Source organism: Myotis davidii, unplaced genomic scaffold (genome assembly GCF_000327345.1).
Source record: "Myotis davidii unplaced genomic scaffold, ASM32734v1 scaffold77, whole genome shotgun sequence".
NCBI lineage: Eukaryota > Metazoa > Chordata > Mammalia > Chiroptera > Vespertilionidae > Myotis > Myotis davidii.
In genome coordinates, this window is record NW_006289713.1 from 1,652,889 (window position 1) to 1,669,814 (window position 16,926).

The following is a 16,926-nucleotide window of genomic DNA, read 5'->3' on the forward strand; positions in this document are numbered from 1 at the left end:
AACTCTCTAACTCTCTATCCCTGTCCCTTCCTCTCTGTGAAAAATCAATAAAGTATATATTTTTTAAAAAATCAATAAAATATACTTAAAAATGTATTTTTCATCATCATATACTGTGTTTTTGTTGCTCGAATGAATTTTATTATTTCTTCAAGGTTCTTCACATACCTACACCTTAAGAGATATCAAGTAGGCGTAACATGTTCTCAAAAAATTAGGGTTGGCACACAGAATTTTGAGTCAGAGATTTTGCTGGTTTTGGCACGCACTCACAAAAAGGTTGCCCGCCCCTGATCTATACCCATTAAATAACTTCCCAACCTCCTCTCCCCCAACCTTTAATAACCATCATTCTGTTCTCTGTCCCTTATGATTTTGGCTAACTACTTTACATAAATGGAATCATAGAATGTTTGTCCTTTTGTGATTGGCTTATTTCACTTAGCATGTTGTCCTCAAGACCAGTTCATGGTGTAGCATGTGTTGGAATGTTCTTCCTATTTAAAGGCAGAAAGTATTTCATTGTACGTATACTAGAGGCCTGGTGCACAAGATTTGTGCACTGGGGGCGGGAGGGAGTATCCCTCAGCCCAGCCTGCACCCTCTTACAGTCCTGAAGCCCTTGGGGGATGTCTGACAGCCCCCTGCTCCCCGCAGGGAGCTGACCTAAACTGTCAGTCACACATCCTCAGCACTGCTCCTTAGCACTGCTATGGAGGCGGGAGAGGCTTCAGCCACTGCTGCTGCCCTCACCAGCCTGAGCCCGGCTTCTGGGCTTCTGGCTGAGCAGTGCTCCCCCTGTGGAAGCGCACTGACCATCAAGGGGCAGCTCCTGTGTTAAGCGTCTGCCCTCTGGTGGTCAGTGCATGTCATAGTGACTGGTTGTCCCGCTGTTTGGTTGATTTGCATATTAGCCTTTTATTATATAGGATACATTTTGTTTATTCATTAATCCATCAATGGATACTTGGGTTATTCCCACTTTTTGGCTATTGTTAATAATGTTGTCATAAACATTATTTAGAATATTAATATCTTGCAATTCTTGGGGAGACTTCGTGTTTTGAATTTGATATTCTTTTTTAAGATATACTTTTATTGATTTTAGAGAGGAAGGGAGAGGGAGAGATACAAACATCAGTGACGAGAAAGAATCATTGATCAGCTGCCTCCTGTATGGCCCACACTGGGGATCGAGCCCACAACTTGGGTATGTGACCTTGACTAGAATTGAACCCAAGACCCTGAGCCAAACCAGCTAGGGCTTCTACCTCTTTTTATACTTTCATTGTTATTTTCTTTAGGTTCCTTCAGATGGATGTTCTATTTGTTTCTTTTTATTCCATTGTTGCTTTTTTATATTAAATATATTCTTCACTCTGATCTAGACTCATAAATAAATGTGGTTTTTTTGTTTTTTAAGAATTTTATTTTTTTTGAGGTATAATTGATGTACATCAGTCTTAGGTGTACAATGTAATGATTCAATATTTGTATATATTACAAAATGATTGGCACAGTAAGTCAACATCAACACAGTTACAGATCTTTTCTCTTGTGATGAGAACTTTTAAGGTTGACTCTCAGCAACTTTCAAACAAAACATTTATGATTATATACTTTCAGTTGTCTTTCACTGAAGTTAGTGTTTTCTCATATTACAAGAACCTTTGAGCAAGCCTCTATCTGATTTATGTGCAGGCCATGATTTTGGAAAGACGACACAATGGTGATGAGTTCTGTGATGAAGCAGTGTAACATTATCCAATAAAAATATATTTAATCAATAAAAATGTATTTAAACTTTTATTGATTTCAGAGAGGAAGGGAGAGGGAGAGAAACATCAAGGATGGAATCGATTCATGGATCAGCTGCCTCCACGCCCCCTTCTGGGGATCAAGCCCCCAACCTGGGCATGTGCCCTTGACCGGAATCAAACCCAGGACCCTTCAGTCCATAGGACGATGCTCTATCCACTGAGCCAAACCAGCTAGGGCTATGAAACTAATTTAAAAAATATATATTTTATTGATTTATTACAGAGAGGAAGGGAGAGAGACAGAGAGCCAGAAACATCAATGAGAGAGAAACATTGATCAGCCGCCTCCTGCACATCTCCCACCGGGGATGTGCCCGCAACCCAGGCATATGCCCTTGACCGGAATCGAACCCGGGACCCTTCAGTCCGCAGGCCGACGCTCTATCCACTGAGCCAAACCGATTTCGGCTATGAAACTAATTTTAAAAATAAACCAAGACTGTCTGAAAGGATTACAGAAGCTATTGTTGACTTAGATTTGAGGCTGACCCTCAAAGCACCACCTTTCAAAGTCCGTCTGCCTGGCTTCATCAGGTGGCACATGTAGCTTACCTGCTTACTGAACAGGGAGGAAAAGGGTCCAAAGCAGCAGCTTATTCAGCATGAGACTGTAATGCTGCCACCATTACTGGGCATGGCCAGATTACTCAAATTTAGACAAAGGGCCCTTGTAACAGGGCCCTACAGCATGTATTCCCCAACAAAGCCTTTGCTAAGCATTTACTGGCTCACTGGCTCTGCACACACTGGGACTCAGATTCTGAGAACGAAAACGAAGCTCCTTTTCTATGGAGTACAGCTGGTGGCACAAGGAGGGAAGGTGGACAGGCGTGCACATGTGACTGAAGGCAGTAGCCATTGTCTGAGAGGCAGGTGTTTCTTCCCTTCAACCACCAAGATAGAACTCGGGTGCTAGTGCAGTGGAGTGGAGTGGGGCCTATGCCTTGTACATCCCCGTGTTTCAAACCTGCAAAGACCACAGCCAGGGCTCTGGCAGAAGGGAGCCATCTAGAAGTTCCAACTTCTCACTAGGTCCCAAGCACAAAGTAACACAGAACAGGTGCCAGCAGGCCCTTCAGAGGCAGTCCCTCCACATAGGGATTTGGACACACCTTAGGCTCAAATTCCCATTCCTCCACCTTAGCTGACCTTTATGTCTGACACAATTTCCATTGAAATCATCCATCTTATAAACTGTTAATTTTAGATGCTAAAGTTACAGTACAGGTACAAGAATGGGCCCTATACTGAGCATCTCACTTGTAGAGAAAACACGCTCTCTGGGTACCATTTTGCCCACAAAGGGAACACTTGGCTGGGCTCCAACCTCCCTCTGGGGTGAGCAGTGGAATTCCCTGACTGCCACTTCTCAGCCAAGCAGGGACAACCAGAGGGTTATCTTCTGCACCTAAGCATGCACGCCTGGAAGTCTGCTGCTGCTACTCAGCACAGCAGGGATGCAGACACGCCCAGAGATGCGAAAATAACTGGGAACTACTGGTTAAATCAACAAAAAAGGAAGCTCAACTTGAAAATTAGATTTGTAATCTTGTCACAGATTAAATTATTCAATCAACTGATCAAACAGTAATCCTAAAATACAAGTAGGATGCAACCCAGCAACTGGGCTGCCTTATAAGAACACCCTAATCCCCTGCCCAGCCCTCAGGGTCCCCTAAGGAAAAAAGGCCCCGCACCCATCCCTTATACAGACTGAGACATGGAGACTGCAGATTTATCACAAGTTGCCAACAGCACTTTATTTTTTCTTTTCAACATCCTGTTCTGCAGCTTCTTTGGCTCTTTTTGCCCGGATGCCAAAGAGCCGGGCATTGGCACGGGCCATGCGAAGACTGGCAAAAGCCTTGAAGTTCTTCTCCTCCTCTGTGATGACCCTGGCTTTCTCCTTCTTGTAGACCTAGAAGGAGCACAGGAGGTCAAACTCTCGCCTACAGTAAGGCCTGTGACAAGGCTCAGAACCCAAATGTTATTTGAACCTGGAGAGATCTTAGAGGAAGGTCACCAAGGAAGATACCCTCTGGATTTAGAAAAGGACCCAAACTCAGAGTAGAGGCAGAAGCAACCTCCTTAGACACGAAGGATGGGTAGGGTGCTGTGCTTGGACACAAAGATCTGAGTGAAGGAAGGCTTAGGCCCACCTCCTCTTTTCCAGAGGAACCTTAAGGGGCCAGTCACTTGATGGGCAGTTTACAAAATTACCAAATGCACAATGAGCTTTCCAAACAGCAAGGAGGGAAAATGAACCCAACATGGAAGGATGAAAAGTGTGGGTCTCCAAAGTTTCCTCAAAGAGAAGACAAGGCCCTCCCCGCTCTTCAAGGAGTCCATCTGTTAACAATGCAGGATGCTCAAGGGGGTGGATGAGAAACTGGGGAATATCTGTAATACTGTCAACAATAAAAAGGCGGCAGCGGGGGGGCGGGGGGAGGGGGGGATGCAAGATGCTCTTGCCACCTTTCACTCCCTTAAGCCAATCCCCAACCCAAGAAACATTCACTTGAGCATCATCCCAACACCTTCACTTACATTCCGTATGGGCATAACTGGTCCGGTCAACTGGGTGGCCAATTTGAGTTCTTCAGCCTGTTTATGAGAAGCGAGAATCAGTTGGGCTCAGCTCATTTCTCTAAGGGCTCCAAGCCAGCCCTAGACCTCTCCCTGGGTGACTACGCCAAGTAATGGCATGTCACGGAATTCCTGGTCTGACAGACACAGGCACATACAAGAGCACTATGTCTGTACCAGAGATGCAGGCAGAGCAAACTGTCAACTAGAGCATAAAGCAACTCCCCAACACAACTCCCTGGAAGCCCATTTGGATGGACACTTAACTTTTTTCTAGAATCCTGCCCAGATAGCTCATTTGGTTAGTGTCCTTCCCGACACACCAGGTTTGCAGGGAACATACAAGAATCAACTAATGGCCCTCGTTGATGTGGCTCAGTGGTAAAAGCATCGGCCCAAGCAGGTTTGATGCTGGGCCCTGTTGGTCAGGAGCATGTGGGAGGCAACCAATCCATGTGTCTCTGGCACATAGATGCCTTTTCTCCCCCTCCCTCCCTCTAAAAAAAACAAAAAATTGGAAAAAAACCAAAAACATCTTCCTGTAGAAACATCTGTGCTATTTATAAAGCACTTTATAGCAAAACATTTCCAATGTAAAAAAGCCTCTCAATCAAACAGCTCTTGCTATTACCACAAAACAAAGAAAAGCTCGTGTTTGAGGAACACGAGTGAATCTGGTAGTTCTGATGGGTTAATTTGGGAATTCTTAGGATCTTTCTTCTCATCAGCAATTCTTTACCACCCAAACATGAAGGCCAAGTTTTGGGGGACAAAAGGGATATAAGCAAATATTTCCCTTTCACCACAGCTGGACCCAGGGACAGACCCTCTGCCGGTCTCTCAGAGACCCACCTCAACCCTCCCCCCCGCCCCCCCACACCGGGAGCCGGGGGCTGTACTCACAGAGCTGTCTCCCTTCTTGGGGGCCGACGGCTTCCTGGGGAAGAGGATGAGCTTGGAGCGGTACTCCTTCAGCCGCTGCACGTTGGCCTGCAGGGACTCGGTGGACTTGTTCCGCCGCCTCGGATCCACCGAGATCCCAATGGTCCGGGCCACCTTTTTGTGGATGCCGGCCACCTGCCCGCGGAGACAGACACAGATGAAGACCCAAGAAGTCTCTCACCTCCCCACCCTAATGGAAGAGCTCAGTCGTCAGATGGAAAAGGGTTCAAGTGTACTTTCATCAAGGAAGTACAGCGATTCCGGAGAATGTCATCATGTGACTGAGCCCAGGCAGCAAACCTTATTCTAATAATGCGTTTTTTTCGGGTACTCACCCGCAGCTCCTCCAAGCTGAAGCCCCTGCCGGCTCGCACTTTGGTATGGTACCTCACGGTGGGGCATCTCACGATGGGTCGGATGGGTCCGGACGCGGGGCGAGGGGCGATACGGCGCGCTTTGGCTTGCCGGGCCTTGCGCCTGAGCAGACAGAAGCCAGGCGGCAGTTACCTCACCCGAAAGCCGATCTTCCCACTCGGGCGTCGGCTATCCGGCACCACAGGGGGGACGCGGAAACGCAGACCACGCCGCCCACCTGCGACCCCAAGTCGCCCTCAATCACACCATCACAACGTCGGCTCTAACGGGGAACTGCAGGAGCCGCGCGGTTACCACATGGTTAAAGGGTTCAAGTGCACTTGCACCCTAAGGGGTACAGGGACATCGGACACTGTCGTCACTTGGCTGTGCGCTCCTCACCTGCGGATCTTCCGCGCCGGCTGGTTAAACCACGTGGCAACGCGCCGCTGCCAGTCCTTGTGGAAGTGGGGCTTTAGGATCATGCCATTTCGGCTGGGCGCCATGGCTGCTGCCTACGGAGAAAAGCGAGTCAGGGCCCGAGCTCCGGGCGGACGGCGCGCCCACAGAACCGGGCTACAGCCCGACGCCGTCTGTGGCGTGGCCCGACGCCGATGACGGCGGATGGAACCCGATGGCAACCGATGGCCTCCACCAGCGGTGGCTTTACACGGACCCACCTTCTCCGAAGGAGAATGGCCGGCGGAAAGAAAGTGGCGCCGCAAAGCACCCTGGGATGGCAGTGGGCCCGGCCAATCAGAAGCGATGGCGCGTTCTAACCAATCAGAGCCGGGAATACGGAAGTGATGTCAGCACACTCCCAGTCGCCCTCACGGCCCCTGGAGGGTCTGGGCGCGTAACCCACGCCGGAAGACAGCGACGGCTGCGTGCGGTCTGCGAACTCCTGGCAGCACCGAGCCTTTCCAGCTTCCACCACACTCGCTTCGTTTTCCCAACACGTAAGGCGGTTGCTGTAAGCGGGGAAGCCACTACTTCACATGCATTTAATCGTACAACTTCCTCTGTTCCGCGGAAGGATCGGGTAACTTCTCTGAAATAGGGCAGCGGGTGGTGGCACCAGGAATCCACCTGGCCGACTGCCTCCTTTACAGAGACAAACATCATTAAAAACATTAGGTAGCCAGGCATACGTCTGTATCCTGTGCCCTGCGCGTCTCCTGTTCTCCAGGACAAGAATGGGCACTCAACACTCTACTGCTATCTGTAGGCCTTGACATCCCAGTAACCCTCTTTCTTTCCCACCTGACCCCAATTACCAGTCTTCCTCCTAGCAAAACCTAATATTTTAAGAATATCATGACACAAAAAGGAGAAACTTGGAGGCCTGTGCCCTGCACTGAGTAAACAGGTTGCTGATAAAGTTTTCTTCTCTATTGGGATATCCTCAGGTGTTAGAAAAATCAGGTTTGGGACTCACTGAGAAATTACAACGTTATGATCAGGAAGACAGAACGTGTAACAGATGAGGCACAAACAATCTATTCAGACAAATACAGAGCCTACGTGGGAAGTTCAAACCCAGACTGTCCCATTTAATAGATAAGTGTTCAGTATAAATAAGGGCAATAGCCATGTTTAAAATTTATCAGGACCCTTTCAGTGAGCTCACCATGGACCAAGATACCTTGCTTTGTAATCTCAAATATTCCTATCTCCATCCAAGACTCATGCAGTCATCTGCCCTACCCCTCACCTGCACCTGAGCTCCAGCTGCGCCTGGTTATGAAGCTGTCAGGGTCACTGGATGGGGGCTAGAGGTCTGAAGTTGCAAACTGTTCAGAATACAGTGTGGTTTAATAAGGTGAAGTTATCGTTTGAGGACCTTAGTCTATTGCACATAACCAAGTTAAACATACCCAATTTTTCTTTATTAATTTTTAAATATTTTTTATTGATTTCAGAGAGGAAGGGAGAGGGAGAGAGACAGAACATCAATGATGGGAATCATTCATTGGCTGCCTCCTGCATGCCTCCAACTGGGGATCAAGCCCACAACCCCAGCATGTGCCCTGACCCGAGAATTTAACTGTGACTTCCTGTTTTGTAGGGCAAGCACTGAGCTACACCAGCCAGGCTAAAATCCAATTTTCCACACTTGAATACTCGAAAAGTATGCAAAATTGAGCCAAAAAAAGTTCTGATAGGAAAGTTCTGCTGAAAACATGCTCAGCTTTCCCATTGGGAAAGGTTAAAGAAGTGAACCGTCATGCAGGAATCCTTCTGATCCAAAGACTTAGCTAGCTCAAGGGTTTTACCTTTAACTGTAGTGATAGCCCATCCCTTGGCACAGCCTGTGGACAAAAAAGGGCTAATGCCCCTGGAAGCAGCCTTCAACTAAGGCAGTGGCTCTCAACCTTCCTAATGCCGCGACCCTTTAATACAGTTCTTCATGTTGTGGTGACCCCCAACCATAAAATTATTTTCGTTGCTACTTCATAACTGTAATTTTGCTACTATTATGAATCATCGTGTCAATATCTGATATGCAGGATGTATTTTCATTGTTACAAATTGAACATAATTAAAGCATAGTGATTAATCACAAAAACAATATGTAATTATATATGTGTTTTCCGATGGTCTTAGACGACCCCTGTGAAAGGGTCGTTTGACCCCCAAAGGGGTCGCGACCCACAGGTTGGGAACCTCTGAACTAAGGGGGCCAAAGATTCCTGGATATGACACCCTTGGAGGTGTCAGAGTATACTCTGCACGCCCACTATTTCCTTGCAAGACTGAGCCCCAGTTAACTCATGGCAGTGCCTGCTCATTGCATACCTGCACCTGACTGGCCTCCTCCATCTGGTGCTTTGAGGGTCAGCCTCAAAGAAATCTAATCTAAGATAGTCAACAATAGCTTCTTTAACCCTTTCAGACACAGTCTTGGTTTATTTATAAAATTTGTATTATAGCCCAAGCTGGTTTGGCTCAGTGGATAGAGCGTCAGCCTGCGGACTGAAGGGTCGTGGGTTCGATTCCGGTCAAGGGCACATGCCCAGGTTCGGGGCTTGATCCCCAGTAGGGGGTGTGGAGGCAGCTGATCCATGAATCTCTCTCATTGTTGATGTTTCTATCTCTCTCTCTCCTTCCCCCTTCCTCTCTGAAATCAATAAAAGTTTAAATATATTTTTATTGATTAAATATATTTTTATTTTTACACTGCTTCATCACAGAACTCATCACCATTCATTCTATCAACTTTCCAAAATCATGGCCTGCACATAAATCAGATAGAGGCTTACTCAAAGGTTCCTGTAATATGAGAAAACACTAACTTCAGTGAGAGACAACAGGAAGTATATTATCATAATCATAAATATTTTGTTTGAAAATTGCTGAGAGTCAACCTTAAAAGTTCTCATCACAAGAAAAAGATTCTGTAACTGTTGGTTGACTTAACTGTGCCAATCATTTTGCAATATATACAAATATCGAATCATTACATTGTACACCTAAGACTGATGTACATCAATTATACCTCAAAAAAAAAATAAAATTCTTAAAAAACAAAAAACCACATTTATGAGTCTAAATCAGAGTGAAGAATAATTTGTATTGATTTAAGAACTACAAGTTATTATTTTTCTTATTTAATGATTTTCTGAGGCTCTAATTGTGTATGTTTATTTAGGGAACATGTGTTTATCTCAATGAGAAGATAAACACATGCCTAACTTAGACAAAGAGCTCCAGAATGAGGAGATAAACACATGCCTAACTTGAGTTCCAGAAGTTATAATCAGGCCAGGATATACCGCCTCTGCTGGGCAGAGGGCAGAGGGTCAGGGTTTCTTCCCAGCATCAAGCACACAGGTTGCCTGGTTTGGTCTGACTGCTCTAGGGACCATGTACTGTTGAAGCCTCTTCACCTTTAGGATCCTCTTTTTTAAAAAATATATTTTTATTGATTTTTTACAGAGAGGAAGGGAGAGAGATAGTCAGAAACATTGATGAGAGAGAAACATCGACCAGCTGCCTCCTGCACATCTCCCACTGGGGATATGCCCGCAACCCAGGTACATGCCCTTAACCGGAATCGAACCTGGGACCTTTCAGTCTGCAGGCCGCTCTATCCACGGAGCCAAACTAGCTTCGGCTAGGATCCTCTTTTTAATGAGAGAATCATTGATCCACTAGCCTATACATACCCTTCACCCAAGATTGAGCCAGAAACCCGGGCATGTGTCCTGACTGGGAATTGAACCATGACCACCTGGTTCATAGGTCAACACTCAACCACTGAGTAACAAGGGTTGGGCTAGGATCCTCTTTAAAGGAGGTGTGAGCCCTGGCCGGTGCTCTCAGTGATTAGAGTGTCATCCCACACAATGAAGGGTCTCAGGTTTGATTCCCAGTCAAGGGTATATACCTGGGTTGCAGGTTTGATCCCCAGCCCTGGTTGGGGCTCATTTGGAAGGTAACCAATTGATGTTTTTCTCTCTCTCCCTAACCTTTTTGCCCCACTTCCACTCTCTCTAAAAATCAATGGGAAAAAATATCCTGGGATGAGAATTAACAAAAAAGAAATAAAATAAAAGGAGGTATTGCCCTAACCAGTTTGGCTCAGTGGATAGAGCGTCAACCTGCGGACTGAAAGGTCCCAGGTTCGATTCCGGCCAAGGGCATGTACCTTGGTTTCGGGCACATCTCTAATAGGAGGTGTGCAGGAGGCGGCTGATTGGTGTTTCTCTCTCATCGATGTTTCTAACTCTCTATCTCTCTCCTTTCCTCTTTGTGAAAAATCAATAAAATGTTTGGTTTTTTTTTTAAAAAAGGAGGTATGAACATCATCCGAGTGAGATAGCAGAGGTTTAATTCTTGGCACTCTTCTCAATTGCCATTTCTCATGATAGGGAGGTAACATAATTTGACCAGAGGGCCAGCCTTCAAACAACTATTAATCGTAGCACAAAGCACCCTCTGCCCTCTGGCCAAGGGGCCATGAACCTATTCATATCAACAAGTGCTGGGTAGCCAGCTGCACCTGTCCCCTCCTATAGCAAGGCAGCCCATTCATGCCATGTATATCCTATTTCTCGCTAAGCATCCTCTGGACTCAGCAAATGACTTTCTGAAGGATATACAGGCATAGGCCATTTTAATGGATAAAATACAAGGGATGAGCTTGTCCACATCCACCTTATAGGTAACAAAGAATACTGCCTTCAGGCAAAGATACCAGACTAATGCAGATCTTTGGAAATGAATTTGGGAAACAGGCAAAGGCAAGTGTCACCCTAACTGGTTTGACTCAGTGGATAGAGTGTTGGCCTGTGGACTGAAGGGTGCTGGGTTTGATTCTGGTCAAGGGCACATGCCTGGGTTGTGGGCTCGGTCCCCAGTTGGGGGCGTGCAAGAGGTAGCCAATGATTCTCTCATCATTGATGTTTCTATCTTTCCCTTCTCTGAAATCAATAAATAATATGTATATTAAAAAAAAAGCAAAAGTTAAAAAAAAAAAGAAAAGCTTGTGTTCCCTGTGTGTAATCACACCTATATTTGCCCACCTATAGCTCAGCGGGCATTTCCTCGGCGCAGTGTGGGAACAGCAACAGAACAACCATTCTGTCAGGAAGTACCCATAATTGGGGAAGTGATAAGAGTAGCAAGTAGGAGCGTCTGAGTGCAGGTTGCACACCTCCAGGGAGACGGGAGCTGAGTGCCCTTGTCTGTCTTGCAGTGGTGAGGTGTCCTTGGCCCCTTATCCCAGACTCCTACAAAAGGGGCTCTTCAATTGCTGAAATTATAACTTGTAAACCCACACTATCCTGTGTTCCAGGACAAACCCAACAGCCCCTCTGGGTTAGAGCTGACCACATGGTACAAAGTTGGGTTCTCTATCATAAAGTGTCAACAGTCCTCAGGTATCCCCCACCAGACCAGTGAGGAGAGGTCCTTGAGTGCATCAGTCAGCAAGGCACTAGGTGGCAGTATTTTAATCCTTTAGAGCCTGGTGCCTGTCCCCTATTCTGTACGCCATTGAGTGCGGATGAGGACACTGGCTCAGAGTGTCCTTTCATCGCGGATCCTGTTAGCATGCTGACAAAGTCGCAGGAGCTGGAAGAGTTCCTGCACAAGCCCAGCATGAGCCTGACTGCTGGGTCATAAACCTGGGAGCTCCTCCATGTGCACCTGTAACAAGCACTGACAATCCTCCCTAGGGGAAAAAAAAATCCACAAAAGCAAAACTAAATCACCTCTGCAGTCTTTATTAATCACAGGTACAGAAACCAACAGATCTCATAAGGCCTCCCTTCAGCAGGGACCAGGATGGACGATGAGGGTCAAATCTCCAGTGAAAAGGAACTTGGGGGACAGCTAAGTAAAGAACCCGCCCTGGGTCCCCACGGGCACCATTAATTAATGAGGTCCAGCTATTTGGGCTAAGACTGCTCCTCCCCTCGAAGTGGCGGCTGCTGAGGCGTCTCCTCCTCCCCAGTGTCTTGCTTCTCCCTCTCGGCGTCTCTCCAGCTCAAAGGCGCAATCATCTTCTTGGGCCCGTGAGGCGGGGGGCCGATGAGGGCCTCGATGTCCTCGTAGTTTATCACTTCCTTTTCCAGCAGGGCATTTGCCAGCTAAGAGAAACAAAGGACAGTGTGTTAACCTTGGAGGACAAGGACACAGACAAGAGCCTTTTGAGAGCAGAGCACTGAGAGGGGGGCCTCTCACCCTCCGAGAAAGGGGTGTCTGTGAATAGGGTACCCCCAGATAGGCCACTTTCCCAGGGAAGCAGCACACACAGGCGGCTTAAGCAAAGAATCACTCCCTGTTTCAATCTTGGAGATGATTTGCCAGCTGCAGCCTCATTTATTGTCTGCTTCCCTTCCAAATCTCTGCTTATTTTGGGCAACCTTCGATTTCCTTTACCAAACAAGGTGTGGGTGTCTGTATGGGGGCAGGGGACTAAAATGCAGAACATCCTCGCTGGAACTTGAGAGGAATGCTGGCACTGAGGTGTAAGTTGGGGGACTTCACAGTTTGGGAAGGGGGGCCTCTGCCTCTCTAGATATGATCACGGAAAACATGCTGAACGAATCCTGAGTGTTCTGCGCCAGCACTCAATCACTGCTGCTCAGTCCCACTACAAGGAATGCTGCCACAGCTACCTGGACTGGTTTCTATCATCCCCAAACTGGGTGACCACTTCATCTGTGTGGCTGCTCCAATATATTGCTAAGTTCTGCACCTCACCAATCATGTGAGTCCATCATGATCACAGTGCAAACCGAGGCAGGACATCCTCGGCCCATCACAGGGAGCCTGGGTCCTGCCCAGTGGCAGTGACAATGCACATGTGTGACACCAAGAACATTGTTAACAAGTATATGGATCGGCCATAGCTGGGTTGCTTGGTGGATAGAGCATTGGCCTGCAGACTGAAGGGTCACAGGTTCGATTCCGTCCAAGGGCATATGCCCGGGTTGCAGGCTCAATCCCCAGTAGGGGGCTTGCAGGAGGTAGCCGATCAATGATTCTCTCTCATCACTGATGCTTCTCTCTCTCTCCCTTCCTCTCTGGAATCAATAAAAATATATTTAAAACAACAACAACAAGTTTAAGGCTCAGCAGATTTGGTAGGCCTGGCATTCCACAATACCACAACTCCGGGGGAAGCTGGTGCTGCTAGTAAGTGGCAACACTTGGAAGACCCAATAGGCACAACTGCCAAGCTGGCAGTGCCTCACATTAACGAAACAGCCTATCCACCAAGAGCTGCCCACAAGTATAGGAACAGTAACTTCACCTCTGAAGTCAAGCGATGGCGCCAAACCCAACACCTAATCTCATTGTGAGAACATCAGACCCATTTCCTAACACTGCCACAGCAGGCCATCAACAACAGAAAAGTGCGGAACTGTCCCAGCCAAGAGGAGCCCAAGGAGGCATAATGATTAAATGTAAATGTGGGGGTGGAGTAGGGTGCCCCTGCAGGAAAAGGACATTAGGGAAAGGCTAAGGAAATCTAGTTAATATATCAATACTGGCTCACTAGGTTCTGAAAAATGCAACATATTAATGGAAGATGGAAATAACAGGAAAAACTGGGTGTGGGGTATAAGAAAACTCTCTACTACATTTATGACTTTTCTGTAAATCTAATAAAACTATTCTAAACTTTAAATTTTATTTTTAAAATTTCAGGAAAAGTTTGAGTTGGAAAAAGATTAAACAAAATTGACCAAACATTAATAATTGCTGATGCTGGGTAATGGACACATGACAGTTTATTATGTTCTTCTGTCCATTTTGAGAGAACTGGTTTGGCATGTTCATAATAAAATGCTAAAAAGTGGAAAATATTATATTTCAGCTGACCTGGGTGGAACACATATTTGGTATGTTGTTTTCTAAATTTCTGTGTTCATTTGAGCCCTGGCCAGGTAGCTCAGGTGGTTAGAGTATCATCCTGATACGCCAATGTTGTGGGTTAAATACCTGGTCAGGGCACATATAAGAATCAACCAAGGAATGCATAAATAAATGGAACAACAAATCGATGTTTCTGTCTCTCTCTTCCCACACCTGTCTCTCTCTTAAAATAAAAAAAAAAAACAGGGAGGTGAGGACATGAGTGGAGGGCAGCTGATCGATGTTTCTCCCTCATCGATGTTTCTAACTCTCTGTCCCTCCCCCTTCCTCTCTGTAAAAAATCAATAAAATATATTAAAAAAAAAAAGTTCTGTGTTCATTTGAAATCTCTCTATATAAAAGGCTAATATGATAAGTGTCCAACTGTCTGGATAATGATGTCATGTAGCATCACCCGGCTTTCACTTCCTAGCGACTAGCCTCCTTGCAGTTTCTTCTGGCCAGGAACACGACTTCCTTTATAGCCGGGTGGAAACATTTCACACTGTAACCAAATGTCTGTGAAGCGTTTTCACGTGCCTCATCTCATTTGATCCTCACAGAAGTTCTGGAGTACGTAGACAGGAGACTTGGTGGAATCCTATTTTCTTTTCATTAGCCAGAAAACGGAGATTTAGAAAGCTTAGAAACTTGACCCGACTGAAAAGAAGAAATTGTGTACTTTGAAAATGACTTCAGGTATTCTCACTGTGCAGAATATAGTCAAACACTGCTACAGTTAAATATTTTACCCTTTGTTCTCCCTGTGTGATCTACAATAATAATCTGCGCCGTGTTGATATTTACTGCTGTGTTGCTGACAATTACCTGAAAGAAAAGTTGCTTTACTGGGCTGGGAAAAGTTTAGCTACATCAGAAAGCAGGCCTAATTAAAGCAAGTTTATTCTGTATCTATAAATGGGTAAGTTGATTCATTTGGTTGACACTTCTATTATAGAGAAAGGGCGAATAGCGATATTAAAATATTTCTTCTAATTAATTTCCTTTCAATGTGCACGAATTCCTGTATTGGGCCACTAGTATTCCATAAAAGAATGACCAGCTATGCCAGCACAGCGCAGTAACAGCACCCACACACACAACTTCTAAAGAGACAGACAGGTGCCTGGAGGTTAGAATGCACCAAGTCTCACCGCCTGGAGCTTGTCCAGATTGTCCTGCAGCACCTTCTCAGTGTGCCTGTAGGCCTTAGCCACCAACAGTTGAGCTTCCTGTGAATGAGAGAGATTTGTAATGAGAACAGCTGACCACTATTCACAGCATCCTCTATAGCATTGGTTCTCAACCTTGGCTGCACATTAGAATCACCTGGGAATCTTTTTAAAATCCTGATTTCTGGGCCTCATCCTCCAGAAATTCTGTTTCTTTGTTATGGGGTGGGGCCACAACTTAGTAACAAAGAAACAGAATTTCCGGAGGATGAGGCCCAGGTGATTCTTTTTTTCATATATATATATTTTATTGATTTTTCACAGAGAGGAAGGGAGAGAGACAGAGTCAGAAACATCGATGAGAGAGAAACATCGACCAGCCGCCTCCTGCACATCCCCCACTGGGGATGTGCCCGCAACCCAGGTACATGCCCTTGACCGGAATTGAACCTGGGACCTTTCAGTCCGCAGGCTGACGCTCTATCCACTGAAGCCAAACCGGTTTCGGCAAGGCTCAGGTGATTCTAATATGCAGCCAAGGTTGAACACCACTGATCTATAGGCTGGTTCTGACACCAAAGTACACCACAGAAGTGCAGGTTCAGAAACACAGCCTTTTGTCTATTGCAATGACCAGGAGAGGTCAGCTGCCAACAGTTTCTGGCCCCCATCCCAACCTTGGGAATGTCCTAGTTCAGGATGCCTGCCCACAGCAGCCATTCCCACCTGTAGATGCCCCCTCTTCCGCCCCTCCCTAGAGGCCAAGGACCCTGTGTCTGTCCTCCATGCCTGCAGCTGCCTCAAATGCTCATGCACCAGGCCAATTAGAGCTGCCCCAGGACAGGCTGGACACTGTCCTAGCCCAAGCTCCTTTGGACAATGCAGCATGTCCCTGCTGGCCACAGGGATCATTGGCAATGGCTCTGTCACTTGATGCATTTATTTGATATTCTTCCCAGTTTCCCACCATCTACAGTTTCATCAGGAGCCACACAGGGGTCCTCATCCAAGAACACACACTAAGCAGTTCAGACAGACAACAGAGGTCAAGAGGAAAGGCCCCAATGTGAAGGCTCAGGGACAGGGCACCGTGGGAGGCCTCCTCTGAATACAAAGACTTGCCCTCTACCACACTGTGGGGCTGAACGGAGCACAGGTGCAGCAGCAAGGCCTGTGGACTTACGTGATCCATCATCTGTTGGAGGCCCTGGCTGAAGGGGCGCCGACCAATGCCTGCAGGGCCCTCCTGAGCCTCAGGGAAGGAGATGGGCCCAATGCTCGATGCCATCCCAAACTGCTTCACCATGGAGTAGGCAATACGAGTAACCTTCCTCAGGTCGTCCTGCGCTCCTGGAGAATAGGGCCAAGAAAGGTTTCTTTCCTGGGAGTGCAGAGTCAGGGCATCCTGGGGACCCCACTGGCAAACACCTCAGCCAGACAGCAGATGCAGAGTCTCCAAGGGACAACTGTATCCTGTAACTATTCCTTAAGAGAGAGACCGGAAACTTAAAAAAATGCTCTTTTGTCCAAAAAATTATTCAGATCCTGGCCAGGTGGCTCAGTTGGTTAGAGCATCATCCCGATATGCCAAGATGGCGAGATTAATCCCCAGTTGGGACACATAAAAAATCAACCAATGAATGAAATGCAATGTATACATTGTGCCCTGCAGCTGCCGAACT

General features: G+C 46.7%; 2 protein-coding genes across 10 annotated transcripts in view; both read right to left on the minus strand.

Annotated features, from left to right (window-relative positions):
* Positions 1 to 3,554: 3,554 nt before the first annotated feature.
* Positions 3,555 to 6,421, minus strand: RPL13 (ribosomal protein L13). The gene is made up of 6 exons (XM_006762176.2): positions 6,383 to 6,421; positions 6,105 to 6,217; positions 5,684 to 5,825; positions 5,310 to 5,483; positions 4,368 to 4,424; positions 3,555 to 3,738 (listed from the first exon to the last, which is right to left on the minus strand). Exons 2-6 carry the CDS (start codon positions 6,206 to 6,208, stop codon positions 3,580 to 3,582), a joined length of 636 nt encoding a protein of 211 aa, XP_006762239.1. The 5' UTR covers positions 6,209 to 6,217; positions 6,383 to 6,421; the 3' UTR covers positions 3,555 to 3,579.
* Positions 6,422 to 11,916: 5,495 nt separating this feature from the next.
* The window catches only part of SPG7 (spastic paraplegia 7 (pure and complicated autosomal recessive)), a 43,491-nt gene continuing 38,481 nt past the window's right edge, over positions 11,917 to 16,926 (minus strand). For 3 of the 9 annotated variants that reach the window (XM_015562948.1, XM_006762178.2, XM_015562950.1), the window contains 3 exons: positions 16,428 to 16,594; positions 15,227 to 15,304; positions 11,917 to 12,298 (listed from right to left, as the gene is read on the minus strand). In XM_015562948.1, coding sequence (XP_015418434.1) covers positions 12,107 to 12,298; positions 15,227 to 15,304; positions 16,428 to 16,594 — 437 coding nt within the window. In that variant the 3' untranslated portion in view covers positions 11,917 to 12,106. Of the gene's footprint in view, positions 12,299 to 15,226; positions 15,305 to 16,427; positions 16,595 to 16,926 lie in introns of those variants that run through there. The other 6 variants (XM_015562949.1, XM_015562947.1, XM_015562946.1 and 3 more) reach the window with 5 other exon arrangements.

Excerpts from the sequence above, each read along its gene's own strand:
- RPL13 (XM_006762176.2), bottom strand. The coding sequence starts at position 6,208 with ATGGCGCCCAGCCGAAATGGCATGATCCTAAAGCCCCACTTCCACAAG. Across the intron at positions 5,484-5,683 it reads TCAGCTTGGAGGAGCTGCGG|GTGGCCGGCATCCACAAAAA; the intron begins GTGAGTACCCGA and ends CTCCGCGGGCAG. Across the intron at positions 3,739-4,367 it reads CAGTTATGCCCATACGGAAT|GTCTACAAGAAGGAGAAAGC; the intron begins GTAAGTGAAGGT and ends TGCTCCTTCTAG.